Source organism: Strongylocentrotus purpuratus, unplaced genomic scaffold, assembly GCF_000002235.5.
Source record: "Strongylocentrotus purpuratus isolate Spur 01 unplaced genomic scaffold, Spur_5.0 spur5_contig_816, whole genome shotgun sequence".
NCBI classification, from domain to species: Eukaryota; Metazoa; Echinodermata; class Echinoidea; order Camarodonta; family Strongylocentrotidae; genus Strongylocentrotus; species Strongylocentrotus purpuratus.
The window spans coordinates 1,877,476-1,897,818 of record NW_022145520.1 but is presented as its reverse complement, the minus strand read 5'-3'; the positions used below and the strand labels follow the sequence as shown (position 1 = coordinate 1,897,818).

Below are 20,343 nucleotides of genomic sequence, written 5' to 3'. Positions count from 1 at the left end.
AGTTTAAGTTTCAGTTGAGGCAAGATTCAAATATTTCAAATTAGAATAATAATAATAAATACAAATATGTTCATAAGAAGAAGCAAACAATTCTTCTTTGTACTGTGTATGAACATAATCAGCTGCAATAGAGGGAAAACATGGATCAATGTCAAAATGATAAAACATATATGGTTGATGCATAATGAAAATCATTTAGAGAATAAGAAATGTACATTAGTATGAAGATGAATAAAATTAAGAACACAATCAAATGATTCACTTTTCATAAATGAATAAAGTATTTCACAGAATGACAGAACCACGCCCTCTTCCTTTGTAGATAACCCACCTAGGATAAATGTAATATAATTATGAGTCTTTAATATATATATATATAAATACAATAAAGAACATTATAAGGTACTGTAGGATATTATTCCTCGACATAGAAAAAATACATAGAAAATGAGAACACAAATTGTTCAAGCTTACTTACCATCAATGTACAGGTATTCCAATTTTCCTGCACAATGAGCCATTCTGTATTATCAACTTCAAATCAAAAGTTCTATCCAAAACAAGTTAAAAACAGAAGTATTATTTTATCGTACAATCCTTACATGTACCTACAATTTCTTTTTGTCACTGGTGAAATTTTCATTGCAGAAAATAAAAAGTTTGAAGGAACAAGTTTTTTCAAATACATACTTTGTAATACATGAATACAATCGTCACAAAAGAGAATTTTGTATAAAACATTCAGTACTGTCCGTGTAAACTACTGAAAATTTGGTACTATTTGGCAGCTCTGTATTTATAGATTAAACAGACTTACTCTTCCATGTCAAAGGGTTCAGAGTCCTCGCTATCATTCCCATTAGCTGCTGCAGCAGTAGCGACCATCACCCTCTTCTGCCCAGGAACTGTCTGAGGCTCATCAGGTTCGGACCAATCCGCTGGGTCTGGGCTGCACTCCAGGATGTCAGGTGGGTCCAGTGTCTTCAGGAGTTTGGTTGTTTCAGCAAGGGTGGCGTCATCAATCTTTGGAGCTTTACCGAGCTGGGAGTCTTGCCTTGGAGCTTCCTCTGCGTTGGTAGGGTGCTTGTCACTTGCGTCTTGTTGGTGCTCACTTGCATCTTCCTGGTGCTCACTTGCATCTCTTTGGTGCTCACTTGCGTCTTCCTGGTGCTCAGGCTTGGGCAGGAGTTCCAGCTGCTTGCCCGTCATCTGAGATAGAGGAAATGCTAGAGGATCGCTGTTGTTCTCTTTGGCTGGATCTGCTTCTGAGGTTTCCGAACAGTCCTGTTTGGTGTTGACCTCAAGGATTTTGCTGATGTTGACTGACGTCTCCTCATCAAGAGCATCCAGACCACCTCCACTGGCAAGAGCGGTGGTTGAGGATGTTGTACAATCGGGAAGATTTGCCTCGGAAAGGCTGTGTCCATCTTTGGTTTTGATGCTGAATTTAGGCTTGAACTGTTTCTTGATGCTCTTGGCAGGACTTGTCTGAGTAACTTGGAGATCAGAAGAAGTATCTGCAGGGACATCAGTGAAAGTCACACAAGACTCGAAGGCAACTTTAGTAGTTTGGTCTGTCTCATTAACAATCTCTTTGATGAGCGCTCCTATCTCTTTGCTGACTGAAGACTCTTCCGCAGGAGTTGGTTGTTCTGGAAGCGCTGGGGTTGCTTCTACAGCTTTCCGTTTTGGTGCAGAGAACACTGGCTTCTTTGCTTTCTGGAAACTAGGTTTCACCTTTCCTGCCCCTTTCTCTTTCTTATCAGTGACTTTACCATCATTGCCCTCTTTCTTCTTTTCCTCCTTTCTCTTCGCTTTTGTCTCCTTCTTCACTTTCTTCCTCTCTTCTTTTTCCAAGCGTTTCTTCTCCTTCCTTGCAGCTTTTTCAGCATCATCTTCTTTTCCCACATCTTCAGTGACATCTCCTGCATCACCTTTCAAAGCTTTCTTCTCGGCTTTCTCTTTCTTCTTTAATTCCTTCTTAGCTTCCTTTTCCTTCTGCTTCAATTCTTTCTTCTCTTGCTTGGACTTTTCCTTCTCTTCTTGCTTCTCCCTATCTTTCCTTTCCTGTTCTTCCCCCTTTTCCCTCTGCTTTTTCTCCTCCCTCTCTTGCTTCCCCTTTGCTTTCAGGTCCTTCTTTGCCTGCTTTTCCTTTTCTCTTCTCTCAATCTTTTCTCTCACTTCAAATTCCAATAGTTCCAACTTGCGCATCTCTTCCTCCTTCTTCTTCTGAATCCTTTCCAGTTGTTTGGACAGTTTCATCTCAGAGGTTTGTTTCTCCTTCGATGGTTTCTCTGATCTTTCTCCTCCCCCTGTCTTATGTTTAGATGAACTCTTGTCCTCCATCTTCTTAGATGTCCCCTTTCTCTCTTTAGCAGGTGGTTCGTCGTCTTTGCAACCGTCTGCTTCCCTTTTCTTAGATGGTGATCCTTTCTCACCTGGGATAGAAAAAAACATGCATATGAAGTCCAGGTTACACAATCATGTAAATGTATATTGGATTCTTGGATAGAACTCACATTCCAGCACACTGTTACACAAACCATGAAGAAAAATATACATCAACAATATATTACAGTCAAACCTGGTTTAGTGACCACCTGTCTACAAAGACCAATTTTTTTGTTTTCCTTGAAAATGGTTTCTCATTGATAAATGTACTAAAGGAACCTGTGTACATAGACCACCTGTCAATAAAGACCATGTATTTTTACAGTGTACAGTATTGTATTGCTATTCAATGCAGCGTATAACAAACATTTTCGTGGCATTCAACTTTTGTGAATCTGCACTCTTTGTAAAATTTGCGAAAGTTTTATGCTCGCAACTTTTTTGTTGTTTTACAATACGATGGTTTTCACTTGCACTGGACTTGGCATATTTTACTGTTAATTGACAAGTGCTTTGTCCACACACCATTTCTGCACTTCACGGTACTCCTTGTACTTACTCCCCTCACCTACCGTCCCAGTATAGCCTCATGAGTGAGCTGCCAAAGCGATTACTCAACCAAGTACCAAGTACTAGTAATTAGTATCTTAAACCTTTGAATAAAACACTTAAATCCCCTCTACACTAGTTTGGCCAGGAGGGATTAGACCTCCCTGCAAGTTCACTGGCAGGTGGTTATCTCATCAAATCAGCTCTCAATTAACATTAAAAAAAAGAGGATCATGGTGCAAGAGGACCAACATGCACCGATTAGGCATTGTTTTCTACATAGAGGGCGCAAGTAGCTATAAGTAGTGCAGTGGGGCTTTAAGTGAATGAACCATGCCTTACCTATCTCCATCTCTTGAAGAAGGCTCTCTTGGACCTCATCCTCCACCTCCATGACTATGTTCTGGACCTCTCCTAGAAGTGCTTCGGCCTCATCCAGGATATCATCCATGTCGGAGTGGCTTAGGAGTGAGCCGGGAAGGCTGGAATCCTCGTCGACGATGACCCGTTTCTTGGGTTTGGGGCCTACGATGACCCGCTTCTTTGGTTTAGGGCATTTCATCTTGCGTGGCTCTATATTAGAGTAAGAAGAAAAAGGGTATCATTTGTAACATTGGTAATAACAAGGTGTTTAGTGCATGAAACATGTTCAACAAATAAGCAATATGATTCCAGAACATTGCAATACACAATAATACTTATATGCTAGATGATCAACCTTTTCTGCTTGATTCCACACCCTTTCTTTCACAATGCAATTGCATGACCAGAACTCAACTTTATCTTTAAGTAAATCTTTGGAGGATATTCTTTACCTGCATGTTGACTTTCATCGCTTGTCCTTTCCTTCTCCTCACCCCAGGGACCCTTGAAGCGTGCACTGAATCCAAATGTCTTGATCCTCTCCTGTATTCAACAAAGCAAAAGCATAGGAATCAATCTTTAAAGAGTTAAAACGCATAGAAGTGGGCTCTCCTGGGAATTTTGACACCTTACTTTCTCGGGTATTGAGTGGCAAATATAGATTAATGCCTTGCCAAAGGTCAATAGTGCCATGTCGGGGATCGAACCACAACCTTTAATTTCAAGTCAAGTGCTGAAACCACTCGACTACGACAAATGACAGTGATCCCTAGTTATATTTTTAGCAGAAATGCATTTCAGAAGAAGTGACAGGCGGATGAGTTGGATCAAGTTAGATAGCACATCAAATAACCTCAACCCACTGAAGCTCTTCTTGGTTGGCCATTCTATAACACATAGCAAATACAGTCAAACCTGTCTATAGTGACCGCCCAAGGGAAACACAAAAAGTGGTTATGTGGACAGGTGGTCTTTGTAGACAGATTTATTCAGTACATGTTTCAATGAGAAACCATTTTCAAGGGAAACAAAAAATGTGGTCTTTGTAGACAGGTTTCTTCAGTACATGTTTCAATGAGAAACCATTTTCAAGAGAAACAAAAAATTGTGGACTTTGTAGACAGGTTTCTTCAGTACATGTTTCAATGTGAAACCATTTTCAAGAGAAACAAAAAATGTGGTCTTTGTAGACAGGTTTCTTTAGTACATGTTTCAATGTGAAACCATTTTCAAGGGAAACAAAAAATGTGGTCTTTGTAGAAAGGTTTCTTCAGTACATGTTTCAATGCGAAACCATTTTCAAGGGAAACAAAATATGTGGTCTTTGTAGACAGGTTTCTTCAGTACGTGTTTCAATGAGAAACCATTTTCAAGGGAAACAAAAAATGTGGTCTTTGTAGACAGGTTTCTTCAGTACATGTTTCAATGAGAAACCATTTTCAAGGGAAACAAAATATGTGGTCTTTGTAGAAAGGTTTCTTCAGTACATGTTTCAATGAGAAACCATTTTCAAGGGAAACAAAATATGTGGTCTTTGTAGAAAGGTTTCTTCAGTACATTTTTCAATAAGAAACCATTTTCAAGGGAAACAAAAAATGGTGGTCTTTGTAGACAGGTGGTCACTAAAGCAGGTTTGACTGTGCAATGTAGATGGTGACAAACTCTGATGACATCAATGGGATCAACAGCACCCTGGGGTAACCGAAATAATCATAAATCACATGAGCACGTATCCAGTATTTGCCTTTACTCGGTCATGTGCAGAGTGCATTTACAAACTGGCTAATTACCCTGTTGGAAAAAGCGGTCACACAAGTTCACATTGATTAATCATATGATTACAACTCATTTATCAATGCTCATTTCAGTGTTTACCTTAATTGGTAGTTTCAGCGCCCCGTCTGCTATTTCTTTAGCTGCCTTTATCTTCTGTGAGTAATCATGACCTTTGAGGGTCATCTGTAAAGAAAAGAAAAGAAGTACGATACTATACAGTAATGTTAAAATTTATACACAACATGAAATAACATGGTATTTAAACAATATGTAACTCCTAATAAAATGGCTTAAACCACTGCATGCAATTACCACAATTGAATATTGAGAGCAAATCATTACTATTAATTTTCCTGAAATTCAGCAACAAGCTTACAAAACAAAACTGTTCAAGATTTATATGTTACAGAAACGTGCAGCTCGGTTAATAACAAATAGTCATTTAGTCTCCAAGTTTACCATTATTTATTAAACTGAAAATTATTCCTGTATATGATTTGATCAAACTTAATACATGTATATTTATGTTTAAATTTCATAAAAACCTGTTACCATCTGTTTTTAATATGTTCCACACAAATTCTTCTATTCACAATTACCCCACTCGTCAACGTCTAAATTTACATCACCCACTCTGTGTATAATTCTATATCATTTGTTGGGGTACGGGAGTGGAATTCCTTGAATTATGACCTAAGATCAAGTTCTACAATTACCAGATTTAAATCAATGTATAAAAAAAGTATTTTTCAATCCATGGTTGAGTAAGTACTTCTCTTTCCCATCTTTTTTCTACTTTTATCTCTTTCTGCCCTATTTTCGCTTCCTTCTATTCTTTCTCTGTAACCTTCTTTATGAACGTGCGTGTGTGTTGATGTACGGGTGCGTACTTGTATTATTTAAGTCCTTTACTTTGTATTGTTAATTTATGTGCATTATCTTCTTATAGTTTGTTTGCAGGGCCCCGATTACAAGCAGATTTCTGCTTCTTAGGGGTCCTAACCATTATATTGTATTTTGTATATTGTATTTTCATTGTAAATTGTTTTTATACTGGTTAAATAAATGAAATGAAATGAAAAAGCTGAAAACGCCCCGCCTTCTCATTTTATTTTACCATGGAACAGGTAAGAAGCAGAACCTCCTCGGTATATGTAATAGGGACCATAACCTCATTCAAAAAGCTTCAATAACCATACTGTTGGATGTACTATTCATGGTTTACTTCTTCTTCTTCTTCTCCTTCCCTTCCCCTTCCCCTTCCTCCTCCTCTTCTACTTCTTTTTTTCTTCTCCTTCATTACTACTAATACTACTACCACCACCACCACCATCATCATCACCACCACCACCACCACCACCACCACCACCACCACCACCATCACCACCACCACCACCACCACCACCACCACCACCACCACCACCACCACCATTACCACCACCATCACCACCACCAGACCACCACCACCACCACTACCATTACCACTTCCACTATCACTACTACCACTACTACTACTGCTAATATGGGATTTGTAAATACACTTGAAATCACATGCTTATTTCTAGTTTTCATGCATCTCTCTTCCTCTGAGAACTACTCTTTTTTTTCATTTCTCTCTCTCTCTCTCCACCCTCCCTCCCCCTCTCTCTCTTCTTGTAGAGTACTATCTAATCATTCTTTTCTCTAAAGTTGTAAAGCTATGCTTATGTCTCAGGAAAAACAAAAATTTGTTGGTCAAGCTTCCTCTTTTCTTTGATCACTGACTAAATATCATATCACCGCCATATCCTACAAGTAAAATAAAATATCAATAAATTTCCTCTTTTAGAAATGAACTAGATGGAACTTCGACTGCGTGCAGTCGAAAATGATGCCTCTGTCATAGAGCAATTTTACAAACCAAAACAGAAGAAATTTTTCGAATTCAAGTTCAATTGTAATCCATTAACAGGTTATCAGAATATTGTGATTACAAGCTATTTTTGCATACATAATGAGCCCATGACCTTTGACCTTATGAACCAAGAATCTACTCAGTTCATTGGCTCTGCAAGAAACATACATGACCTAAGTTGGCAGGAATCCATCAATCGGTTCTTGAGATAACGCGATCACGAGCTGTTTTTGCATACATAATGAGCCCTGTGGCCTTTGACCTTTGACCTCGTGACCTCAAAATCTAATCAGTTTTTCGGCTTTGCAAGTAACATACATGACCTAAGTTTGGCAGCAATCCATTAACCAGTTCTTCAGATAACGCGATCACGAGCTCGTTTTGCATACATAATGAGCCCTGTGACCTTTGACCTTTGACCTCGTAACCCCAAAATCTAATCAGTTCATCGGCTCTACAAGATACATACATGACCAAAGTTTGGCAGGAATCCATCACCAAGTTCTTCAGATAACGCGATCACAAGCTCGTTTTGCATACATAATGAGCCCTGTGACCTTTGACCTTTGACCTCGTAACCCCAAAATCTAATCAGTTCATCGGCTCTACAAGATACATACATGACCAAAGATTGGCAGGAATCCATCAACCAGTTCTTCAGATAACGCGATCACGAGAACGGGACGTACGGACGTACGGACGGACGGACAACCCGAAAACATAATGCCTCCGGCTACTTCGTAACGGAGGCATAAAAAGTACCTGTGCTTGATGATCTTGATTTGTAATAAGAGCCAGTCTCTGATTAAATTTTTTCGATTGAATTTAAATGAATAAAAAATAACAGATATATATTTATTTTGTATTTGTTTATTTGTATGACATTTCATACACGAGAGAAATATGACGCACTTGAAAAGGAAGTTGTACAAGCATGGAACTGTAAAATAATCTTGGATATTTTGGGTGACTGATGATTTTGTGATGTATATATATATGTGTATATATATATATATATATATATATATATATATATATATATATGTCAAAAGGGTTGAGGTATAATTTGTTGCTGTATAATACCAACATCACCATGGTTTGTGTCTTTATAATTGCAAACCAGTAAAAAAAAAACATGCAATTTTGCTTATGTGTTTAATATGCACTATATAAAATAGTTTTATTAGTAGTAATTATTATTATTATTATTATCAAAAGGCGTAAAGAGAAGGTTGAGTCCTGGGAAAAGTGAAAACTAATTTCTTATTAATAACTCAGTTTTTATATAGCGCTTATTACAATCACTAAGCGCTTCCAAACTTGAAGATTAATACCCGGCTTTTAGCTGTGCTGCCATTAGATGTCTCTGTAGAAGAGTTTCATAGAAAAAAGTCCCCTGAAGTGAATTGTTCTTCAAATGCCCTCATATAATCAAAATATGACGAGTGATAATTACGTGTACTAGGTTGAGGACAACACTCTCTCACCACATGTTTCAGTGGCGGATCTAGGAGGGGGGGGGGGGCACAGGGGGCATGTGCCCCCCCCCCCACCAAAAAAAAAGTATGTTAAAATCAGTCCTAAATTTGCCCAAAATGTACTGAAAAACAGGGGCGTGCCCCCCCCCCCTGACCAAAAATAAAATTATATATATATATTTTTTATTAAAAAAAAAAAAAAAAAAAAAATTGCCAATGGCAATGCCAACGGAGCAAAATGTCAAATAAAAAAAATTTGTGACCAAAAAAAAAAAAAAAAGTGTCCTCTTACCCCCCCCCCCCCCCCCCCCCCCCGGCTTTTATTCAGCGGTTGGCTGAGTCGTTGCAATTTTTTTTTTTTTTTTTTTTTTCCCATATCCACATTTCTGTGTACAGTGCATGTGACTTTTAGCAAAATATGGGCCAATTTCCTTATCATTTTGATGATTCCCAAACCTCACAGTATATGGTAAACAGTTTATACACCAATAATCTCCAATATTTATGTGTTACATGATCAACATTTTCCGAACGCTTCCACACAGTTTCTTTCACAATGCAACCACATAACGTTTGAGTACACTGGTATATCAAAAACATTTGCACACATGAATTTTTTTACGAATTTCACAGAAACAACAATTTTGCACAGACACAATAATTTTGCAATTCACATAAGTTCTAAGCCCAGATATGCCAATGAAAAAATACCAGAACCCCAGTGAGCCCACTTTAAAACGGAACAGGAAAAGGAAAAGGATAAGGAAGCAAAATGTATGTTCTCACTTCTCTCCTGCTATCCTCATATTTGCTATTTACATGTACGCATATTCAAGACGGATGTTTAAGAAAAGCAGCACCAGCACATGAGGTCATATAAAGCCATGTGCAACATGATAAAGACCACATTCACTGAAATAGAGCTGAAGATTGCTGGTAAGTTTAAACAAATTTCAATTGTCTTGTTTGGTCAAGTTTAAAGGTAATACAAAGTTTTGGTATGGGGTCATGAATTTGGTTCAAATGAACATATTGGAAACATACCGGTATGCGATCCTACAATATTCAGTGATCGTTGTCGCAGTTGAAATCAAGTCTAAAGTTGTTAAATTTTAGTTAATAAACTCTTTATGTTGTATAGCTCCCTCTCAAGGTCAAGATATTAATTAAGCTTTAAAACAATGTTTCTTGACTAAAATCGACCGATCAGCTATTCCTGTTTGGAAATTATATATCACAATTACATATTCTGAGATTTTCATGGTCGCAGCTACCATTATACGGCCGTAGTCGCTATTCGAAATTTATCAAAATTTACCGGGAGCACCGGTAAATTTTTATATTCAATTTTTCTCATAAACAGAAAAGATTTAGGGGCTAAAATTTCTAGTGCTTATAATACATCCAAAGGGGCATCCAAATATATCAAAATTGTAAAGAATCACTATCCACCCAATTTTCAAAATTCCCAAAACTTTGTACTACCTTTAATGTTTTAATATTTTATTTGTGCATTTGTCATTATTACTTTTCCTCCTATACTGATCATACGAAGGAGTAAATAAACACTGTATTAATACAAATATGACTGAATAGCTTGTCCAAGATTGTCTAAGCTGACACTGAAAATGTGTTTACCCTACATTTTTCCCCCTGCAGATTTGAAGTTACGGGTACAGCAACAGACATTTGTTCAGTAACAAGTCTTCGATACATTTCCAACAAAAGAACTTTTAAGCAGTGATTGCTCAGGTCATTAAAAAGATTTGAAGTTACCGGTACAGCAACAGACATTTGTTCAGTAACAAGTCTTCTTACATTTCCGACAAAAGAACTTTGAAGCAGTGATTGCTAAGGTCATTAGGATGGCTTCTTCCAGCGCCAAACAGAAGATGTTGTTTCTGCTCCTGATTCTGATGATGATGCAGACTTTGTCCGGGCAAGACATCGACCAAACAGCAGCCACAGCTCCTGCAGAGTGCAGCTTCGCAGAGACACCACGTGGGCTTAAGGCCGACTGCAGCAGACTGGGCTTATCGACGGTGCCTTCGGACCTGCCAGAGGAAACTGCTATTCTTGATCTGAGTAGGAATGGTGTCACCACTCTCCACAACTCTTCCTTTCACAGTTTACCAAACCTGGTGGTTCTTGACTTGACTAGCAATCACATCACATTAATCGAAGATGGCTCTCTACTTTGCCTGCTAAAGCTACAACAGCTTTCGCTGCCTCAGAACAACATAGGTGAATTGAAGGACGACTTGTTAAGGAACAATCAGCAATTGAATATCCTTGACTTGGCTAACAATATGCTCACAGAGATTCCCATGACGGCCATAAGCCCTTTGAAAGAAATTAGTGTTTTTGACATGGGAAACAACAGAATTCAGTTTCTAAATTTCACTGGATTTAAGAGTGAGAATCTGTCTTCGGTGCAACTACAAGGGAATGATATCACAACCATAGATACTCAAGATTTGTATCCACTTGAGAATGCATCCAAATTGTCACTCTCTCAAAACAAAATAAAGACTCTACACAAGTACACATTTAGTCATCTAAAGCATGTCAGCAGACTCTCACTCACTAACAATTACATTGAAATATTCAGCCTCATGCCATTTTTAGGAATGACGTCTCTAACTATACTTCTGATGTCTGCGAATAATATATCTAAAATCCTTCCTGTCATCAATTCTACTGAGAACCTACTGAAAATTCCCCAGATTAAAAGCCTCCACCTAGGAGAAAACAAGATCCAAGTCATTCCTTCAAAGGCTTTTGATGGCCTTGATGAGCTTGAGAATCTTGACATATCTCAATGTCGCATAATGCGTCTTCAAAACGATTCATTCGCTGGTCTGACCTCACTAAAATTCCTTACTCTTGCGAACAACAAAATCATAGACATTCACAGCAGGATGTTTACTGGTCTTTCTCAACTTCAGACACTTAAATTCTCTAACAATGAACTGACGGCGGAGAGTGCTGTCCAAATCAAAGGACTTCAAACATTACAAAATCTAGCACTGGATGGAAACCATATCGAATTCCTCACCTCTCTGGTTTGGGACTTACCTAACCTACCAGCTCTAGATATATCCAACAATGCCATTACACGCTTAAATGATGACTCCTTCTTGGGCATAGCTAATCTCACAAATTTGACCTTGGCTAAGAATCCGATTGCTATCATAAAGAATGATGCTTTCAGAGGACTCCTGAACTTGGAGAGATTGGACTTGTCTGCAGGAGGCCATATCGGTTCGTTTGCTTCTCCCTTTGCAAATCTAGGACAGGTCCTAGAAATCCATTTATCTGGCACATCCCTGGACCCTGGGCAGCAAACCTTTCTTGGCCTTGATTCACTGCAGAGGCTTTACCTGAGTAAATGTGCACTGAGTAGCAACTCCTTGTGGGACTCCAAGAAGAATGTCTCTATTTTCTCTACAGTATCTCAACTGGAAGTTCTTTACCTCAGTGGCAATGCCCTGAATGGGATGCATCAAGGTACTTTTCATCAACTGAAAAGTGTTGCTACATTAAGGTTGGACCATTGCTTGATAGCCGTGCTACATCAAGACATTTTTCGAAATATGTCTTCCCTTGCGTTTCTGTACATTGATTACAACAACATCAAAGTTTTGCTACCGCAGCATCTGATAGACCTCCATTCTTTAAAGGCCTTGTATGCCCACCACAATGACATTGAACATATAAACCATGATGTCTTCTCTCAGAAGACATACTTCTTTTTACTCGATATTGCAAACAATGATATATCTTTGATCGAGGAGGGGACAATACTGCCAATGAAGAACCTGGACATTTCAAACAACCCTCTCGCATGTGTTTGCAAATTGATGTGGTTCAGAATGGAATTGGACAAGAGCAACATCACACTGGAGAAGCCACAAGAAACAATCTGCTCACTGACATCCCTCCCTTCTCTTGCAGGACAGCCACTCTTGAATTTCAAGCCAAGATATTCATGTGCCCCAAAAATTGCTCTCTACATTGGAATATCCATCCTCTGTGTTTCTTTCCTACTAGGAATGGCAACTGCCTATCAAAAACGTTGGTGGATCAGCTACAAATGCTTCCACATTAAACTCTGGATACTGGGTTATGAGGAATTCCAGGATGGTCGAGAACACGCTGATTACAAATACGACGTCAATATTGTCTTTGATGAAGACGACGAGGAGTGGGTACAGGATACCCTCAGACCTGGCATCCAGGAACACCTTCCACACTTGAACAGAGTGGTCTTTGGAGACAAGGACCTCCCTCTGGACATGTTCTACATGGATGCCGTGATCTATGTCATGGAGAACAGCTTCAAGACTGTCCTGGTGGTCAGTAAATCTGCCATCAATGACCACAACTTCATCACAAAGTTACGGCAGGCTGTTGATCTGATGAATGAGGAAGAGATTGAGAAGGCTCTGCTGGTCTTTAAGGACGATATCTCTCAAGGAAGGATGCCCTATCTGGTGAGATTACTTCTGAGTCAGAACAAACCCTACCTTCTCTGGAACGAAGAGAGGTATGCTAAGAGACTGTTCTGGGAGAAGTTCACCAAGAACATGCTTGTAAACAAGATAATGAATGACCTATTACCTGTTTAACTCTTCACTTGCTGCTTTCTGAAAACCTAGACTGCCATACAGTTTAGAATGTTTCATGTCTTGTACCCGTTTGTATGTACGACATAAGAGACTGTGGCAGTCATTTTTTTGTTCCATTTGTCGAGTAAATCAAGCAAAGGGTTAACATTTCTGGGTAAATATTTTCCAATGGTCTAGGAATAATGAAAACCAATTAATGTTAAATTACGATTAAAGGCGTTTTGAAAAGCGAAGTATATATGGCTTTAACATGACAAAAGGTACTACACAAATAATTGTTTGTCTAAGAATCAATAAACTGAGACGGATTGCACTTACGGACCACTTTGTGTAGGTAGCAGAATTTTTCATAACAAAGTGGTTGATGTCTGATATCTCATCCAAACTTAATGCCAAACAGTTTGAAAGTAGATTGGGTAGATCAACAACACACTGTCTTGTAGATATTGTAAACTTTCTAACGAAGCATGCAGACAAAATTGGTACCAAATCCACTCTAGTAACAATAGACTTTTCTAAGGCTTTTGATAAAGCTGATCATACAGTAGTCATCTCAAAACTCATCCACCTTGTGTCTTGTCCCTCAACTGTACCCTGGATTAAAATTTCTGACTGGTCGCTCCCAGTGTGTTCGCTACCAGGATGTCGTGTCTACCTGGGCTCCAGTGAACATGGGCGTCCCACATGGGACACGCTTAGGCCCGGTCTTCTTCCTAGTCCTCATCAATGATGCATTGGCATCCTCAAAATTGGAGCATTTGAAATATGTTGATGATATAACAATATTGGAAGAGAGACCACAGGTCACAGCTGCTGAAGTCCACAATGGCCTATCTGAACTCAACACATGGTGCAAAAACAACGCCATGCAGCTTAATGCCAGTAAATGTCATGTAATGAGATTAAATTTTGGAAAAAACTCAACTCCTTCCAATTAATGTAAGGCTTGGGAACCAGACCCTTGATGAGGTGCAATCAGCCAAAACCCTGGGGATACTTTTACAGTCAGATCTGAAATGGAACAGCCATGTCGATAACATGGTGCATAACGCAAATAGGCGCATGTACATGCTAAGGTCTCTCAAACCATTCCAATTACCATGGAAAGACTTACTATGTGTATACACAGGCTATGTCAGGCCTCTTGATGAGAATACTGCTCCAGTGTGGCATCAGGGCTTAACAAACCGACAAAACTGCCCAGATTGAAAGGATCCAGAAACGTGCACTCCAAATTGTACTGGGATCATTGTACTTGGCCTACGAAAATGCCCTACAAATGACCAAACAAAAATCTCCAAACTCTGGACACTAGAAGGCGAGAACTTTGCAAAAGATTTGCTAAATCACTAAGTTTTTTCTATTGTAACCATTTGAAATAGTTGGCCCTGCTTGCAAACCGATCAGCACATGATCCGTATAAAATCTGTGAGTATTATTAATATATATATATATTTTGCTATCGCGAATCTTAACTAATTTTCTATTAATTTGAAGTAATGTTCCAATGTATTAACTGTAATTTACTGATTGTTTCAATCTGTTAAAATCCCTTTATTATTCTGAGAGGAAAGATTATCGCTTATACATATTTCAGTATATCTTTATATTTTATATCTTACTATGAACTATAACAAATTTGTTAATATTACCTATTGTATTTTAATGTTTTTATCAAACAAACCATTAAAGTAGTCACCTGAAGAAAATTTACGGCAACTGATAATTATGGACAAATTATATATGGATGCAGGGGTCTTGTTAATTATTTTTGAAGGAGGTAATTTGAATTTTATAGGAGGTACCATCACTGCGAGGGAGCGAAGCGACCGAGGGGGGGAGGGTGTGGGAGGGGGGGACACCCCCCCTCCCACAGTAGGGACCTTTTGGGATTTTCCACTTGAAATCGTGCAATCTGGTGCATACCTAAGAAGAAAATTTGTAGTTATCTTTCCTACCTTGTATTACACATATATTGTAATAAACACACATATTGTTCATGTTTAATATTACATGAACAATCATAACTCATAAGAAAAGTTATTAAGTTGATAATTATTTATCACTTTGTACATGTACCATTACTTTGTAATTTTTAATTAAACTGAGATGATGCACCATACTCAATCTTTCTACATCATGATTTGTTGAATACATGTACAGTATTTAAATAATGGGCAGCAGAGGCTAGATTTTGATTTTTTTTTTTTACTTGTGACTTTTATTTGGCTCCCCATATGAATTCTCATTTAATTATTTTTTTTTGACATGAAATTATTGAATACATTTAAGAATTTACTTCAGTTCCTGTTCATTTTATAATGTTATATCACTGTTTTTCCTGACAAAGTGAAGACACTGTATATTTGTTTATTCAACTTTTCTTTTCAACGTTTATTCAACTCGAGATCGATTGCGATCGGAAGTTAGTTTTGAATATTCGCGGAGCGCGAGCCAGCATATATCATGCGAGCTAGCTGCGGGGGTCCGCCGGGGACGGCCGTGGCCGGCCTAAACTCAGCCGAGTTCAAAACTCTGTTGCCGATTTGCGCATCTCAGAATCTAAAGTACGTTGTCTCTAGACATTGCACGCACGTGTATAGGCCCCGGTTTCTGTGATCTTCAAATATCAAATCGGCAACGGATAGTTTGGTTACAGCGAGCTAGCTTCAGTTTTGTTATGATCAGTGTGTATATATTTTGTGCAGTGCATCGTCTTCTCGCGTGCACATCGGGATCACAATGGGGTAGGGACAGGCGGGCTTGGCCGCCGCGCTGTGGGGAGGAGAACTGCGATGTAACGTTAGATAGATAGGTCTAGGTAAGTACGGACGACGTCGCGTTCGTGATCGTAAGGGATTTCGTCGACTGCGGCCGTGTATGTGCGGCACTAATTATATCTTGGACGAAATTAAGGAAATTTTGGATTAGCATTGATTTAGATCTACTTTCTGTGATTTTTGCAAGGTTTATTATAGGAATTATAGCCGGTAAGAAACGAGTGAATAGGCGGCAAGTTTTACCGGTTACCGGCTTTAAACGACATCCCTGGGATGGAAAGATTTCCGCTGCAGTCGGCCTTGAGCCCACGTGGTATCTCTGCGAAAGAAAAATCACATAGATATCATGGAAATGTGTAAAGTGCTTTGTGGCTAGCTGTGTCTCGCATGTGACGTCACAAATCTTGACGCTCTACGGGAGACCGCTGAAAGCAGAGAATCTTGATCTCAAAATCAACACTTTTGAGAGATGATTACTTCAGGCCCCATACATATTTTGAAGAGGGAATTTGTTATATTGGATCATTAAGGCTTGCCCTTTGCAATGATATGAATTTTGCATCAATTCAAAACACTTTTGATTCTTCGGATAACTCCAAGGGGGTGTTTCACAAAGCCTTTTTTCAATGACAAATGACAAAAATCAGTGACAAACCTGCTGATAACCAATCAGAAGCAAGGATTTCAGTAGCTTATAACAAAAACTGTCATTTGTCGACAATTTTTGTGAAACACCCCCCTGGTGTACTTTAATTACTACTTACGGAACCAGGACATGCTGCGTCTTCATATTTCTGGATATTGGAAACCTTGACCCAGCATCTTGTGACTTTCTTGTCAAGAAAAACAACATGGTAGTCGGTCTGTTAAAGAAACAAATGAATAAATTGAGGGTTAAGTGACACAAAGACGTAACTCCATATTTTTCCAAAATTAGTATTTGATATCAAAATGTTCAGAAAAATGTGGGCTTTCCAAGAAACACAAAGACTTAACTTCACCCAACACCCAATTAAAGTTTATGGATAGGAAAACTAGACTTAACTCTTTAAAGGCCCAAGTGCTCAGTGACACATAAACCACTTTTTCTCAAAATGGCCAAAATGAAGGTACGTCTTTGTGTCACTGACCCATCGAATTAAAAGAAAGAGAGAGAACTGTGAGAGAGGTATCTGAATGCACGGGCCCACATGCATAAAACCTTACTAAGCTGGTTATCACCCAATTACATAGGCTATAGTAATCATGTTTTATAACATCTCTATGTCTTATATATATCTTTTGGATTGTATGCCCTGCTTTGGCAGTTTATGAATCTCGAGCACCATATGTATGCTGATGACACGCAGATATACTTTTCGTGTTCTCCCACACAAGGGGAAGTTGATGCCTGGATTGCTCGTGTTGAAGCTCTATTGTTGTAACTATTGAAAAAGAACTAAGTGTTATTTTTTTAGGTACTAATATTGAAGAAACTCTAGATTGGAAATGTCATATTGATTATGTTTGTTCTAAAATTTCTAGAAGTATTGGTGTCTTATCTAGACTAAAGAATTTTCTCCCAAGGAACATATTAATGAATATTTACAATGCAACACTTCTTCCCCACTTAAATTATTGCAATATCATTTGGGGTAATACTTACAAAACAAAACTGTTCAAGATTTATATGTTACAGAAACGTGCAGCTCGGTTAATAACAAATAGTCATTATATGTCTCTAAGTTTACCAATATTTATTAAACTGAAAATTATTCCTGTATATGATTTGATCAAACTTAATACATGTATATTTATGTTTAAATTTCATAAAAACCTGTTACCATCTGTTTTTAATATGTTCCACACAAATTCTTCTATTCACAATTACCCCACTCGTCAACGTCTAAATTTACATCACCCACTCTGTCGTTCAACTTCACTGTATAATTCTATATCATTTGTTGGGGTACGGGAGTGGAATTCCTTGAATTATGACCTAAGATCAAGTTCTACAATTACCAGATTTAAATCAATGTATAAAAAAAGTATTTTTCAATCCATGGTTGAGTAAGTACTTCTCTTTCCCATCTTTTTTCTACTTTTATCTCTTTCTGCCCTATTTTCGCTTCCTTCTATTCTTTCTCTGTAACCTTTATGAACGTGCGTGTGTGTTGATGTACGGGTGCGTACTTGTATTATTTGAGTCCTTTACTTTGTATTGTTAATTTATGTGCATTATCTTCTTATTGTTTGTTTGCAGGGCCCCGATTACAAGCAGATTTCTGCTTCTTAGGGGTCCTAACCATTATATTGTATATTGTATATTGTATTTTCATTGTAAATTGTTTGTTTTTTTCAGGTGGGCTGTATCTAACATAGACCACCTTATAATGTTGTTAAAATTGCCTTTATTATTTCTTTATTTTTCTTATTTCGACCCACTTTTTTGTGAGCAAGATAACTTGAAAATGGCTCAATCAAATGTCTTTAAATTTGGCACACATATGTATAGGCATATGAGCAAGGCACAGCAAAGTTTTCAACCTTGACCTTGATTGATGATGTCATCTAGGCGCCATTTTGTGAAATTTTCCGAAAATTTACTCATGATCATATTTTCATAACGGTAATTCATTTCTCATTCATATTTATCAGATTCAAGGTCAATATGTGTCCGGTCAATTTCAGGTCAAAAAATGCGCGCGTGCGCGTATGTCCGCGCGCAAAAAATTTAAATGCTTAAAATCGTCTTAAATTTTTTTTGCATACGTTTCAGGTCATTTTAAGCATTTTATAAAAAAACGCGCATGCGCGCGCATTTCCGCGCGTAACACCATTACACAACGTAGAATCGCCATTTTTTTTTCTTTCATGATAATTTCCATATTTTTTAAAACAATTTGATACTATGTTCATCTCTTTATGATCCTTTATATTAAGATGAGCGTCCATTCAAGATAAATGTCTGTGCGCGCGATTCTTATAATATATAGCATATATGGGCAAAAACATGCCTATACAAAATCCATTATAGCTCTTTGGAATGCACCGGGATCCTCAATTTTTTTTCATATTTAGATAGAGTATGAGTCGGAGATATGATTTCATGTCTCATTTGGCCATTAAGTGTATCGTGACATCATCACAATGGCCTTGGAACTCAAAATACGAATTTGCATATTATAACGTCAGCATATTTATGTAAAATTGATTGTATCTCTGTAAATATTGATCGATTTTCTTCCAAATTTCGATATGTTGTAGCTGAGTCAATTCTCCACAAATGTAGTTTCACTATTTTTCATTTTGACGAAGGCATTATGGCGTATTTTTGCGATTAAAGGAGGCATGTCAATTGTTCACATTTTGCGTGTATTCTCCATGGGACATGACTTTTTCTCAAAACTCGATTCTACATTCCCGTCTTTCGCGAGCAATATCTAGGTCGTTTTAGCTTGATTAACGCTGAACTTCGAGTATGTTGTAGCTGAGACAAAAAGCTATCTCAAACGTACCCTTTATTTTGTCTCAGTTTTTTGTTGGATCAGCCCACCTATACTTGTTCCAAACAAGTATTACAAATCTAGTTTTTTTTATTTTTTATACTGGTTAAATAAATGAAATGAAATGAAGCCTGTATAAGTGACATTAGGAATTGGATGAAGGAGAATTACTTGAAACTCAAGGACGACAAATCTCAGTTTGTTATGCTGGGTTCCAAGCAGCAACTCGCCAAGTCGGTAACCCCCAATCTGAATATTGGTTCGTAATCAATTACTCCAGTGAAGAAAGTTCGAAATCTTGGAGTTATTTTTGACTCCAATATGACCATGGAGTCGCAAGTATCATCAAGTGTTAAACTTGCGATCCACAGTCTCCGCAATCTTCGTGCTATTCGCAAGTATCTCACCACAAAGGCGGCTGAGCAGCTTGTGCATGCATTTGTTACATCCCGCATCGATTGTTGTAACTCTTTACTCTATGGCATCCCTATGTCTCAAGTTAAGAGGCTCCAGCTTGTTCAGAATGCTGCTGCCCGTCTAGTGACATATACACGCAAGTTCGCCCACATCACTCCAGTCCTTAAATCCCTGCATTGGCTTCCTGTTGAACATCGTCTCACCTACAAAATCCTTCTGATCACATACCGTGCCTTGTAGTTCTCCTCGCCACAGTATATCTCTTCTCTACTCAACTTTTGCAAGCCTGGTCGTTCTGGTCTGCGTTCTGCCAATACATCAACTCTGATCATCCCTAACAGTAAGACCAGACGATCATGGGGAGATCGAGCATTTGCCTCAGCAGCCCCCCGATTGTGGAACAGTCTCCCTAACACACTTAAGGACTGTAAATCAGTAGATAGTTTCAAGGCCAGCCTGAAAACTTATCTAATGGCCAACTTTAACTAATATCATCTTCTTCTTCTTTTTTATAACCATGTGTAATGTAATGTAAGCAAAATTGTTTCTAAGTATATTATGTAGCTCATTGTAAGCGCC

General features: G+C 38.2%; 1 protein-coding gene across 1 annotated transcript in view; it reads right to left on the bottom strand.

Annotated features, from left to right (window-relative positions):
- Window positions 1–413: 413 nt before the first annotated feature.
- Window positions 414–20,343, bottom strand: part of LOC100894080 (myb-like protein X) — a 31,792-nt gene continuing 11,862 nt past the window's right edge. Inside the window, exons 6-10 of the mRNA XM_030979042.1 lie at window positions 16,627–16,725; window positions 5,179–5,262; window positions 3,708–3,846; window positions 3,283–3,513; window positions 414–2,438 (exon numbers count right to left, since the gene is read on the bottom strand). Of these exons, the coding sequence (XP_030834902.1) occupies window positions 814–2,438; window positions 3,283–3,513; window positions 3,708–3,846; window positions 5,179–5,262; window positions 16,627–16,725 (2,178 nt within the window). The 3' untranslated portion in view covers window positions 414–813. The remainder of the gene's footprint in view (window positions 2,439–3,282; window positions 3,514–3,707; window positions 3,847–5,178; window positions 5,263–16,626; window positions 16,726–20,343) is intronic.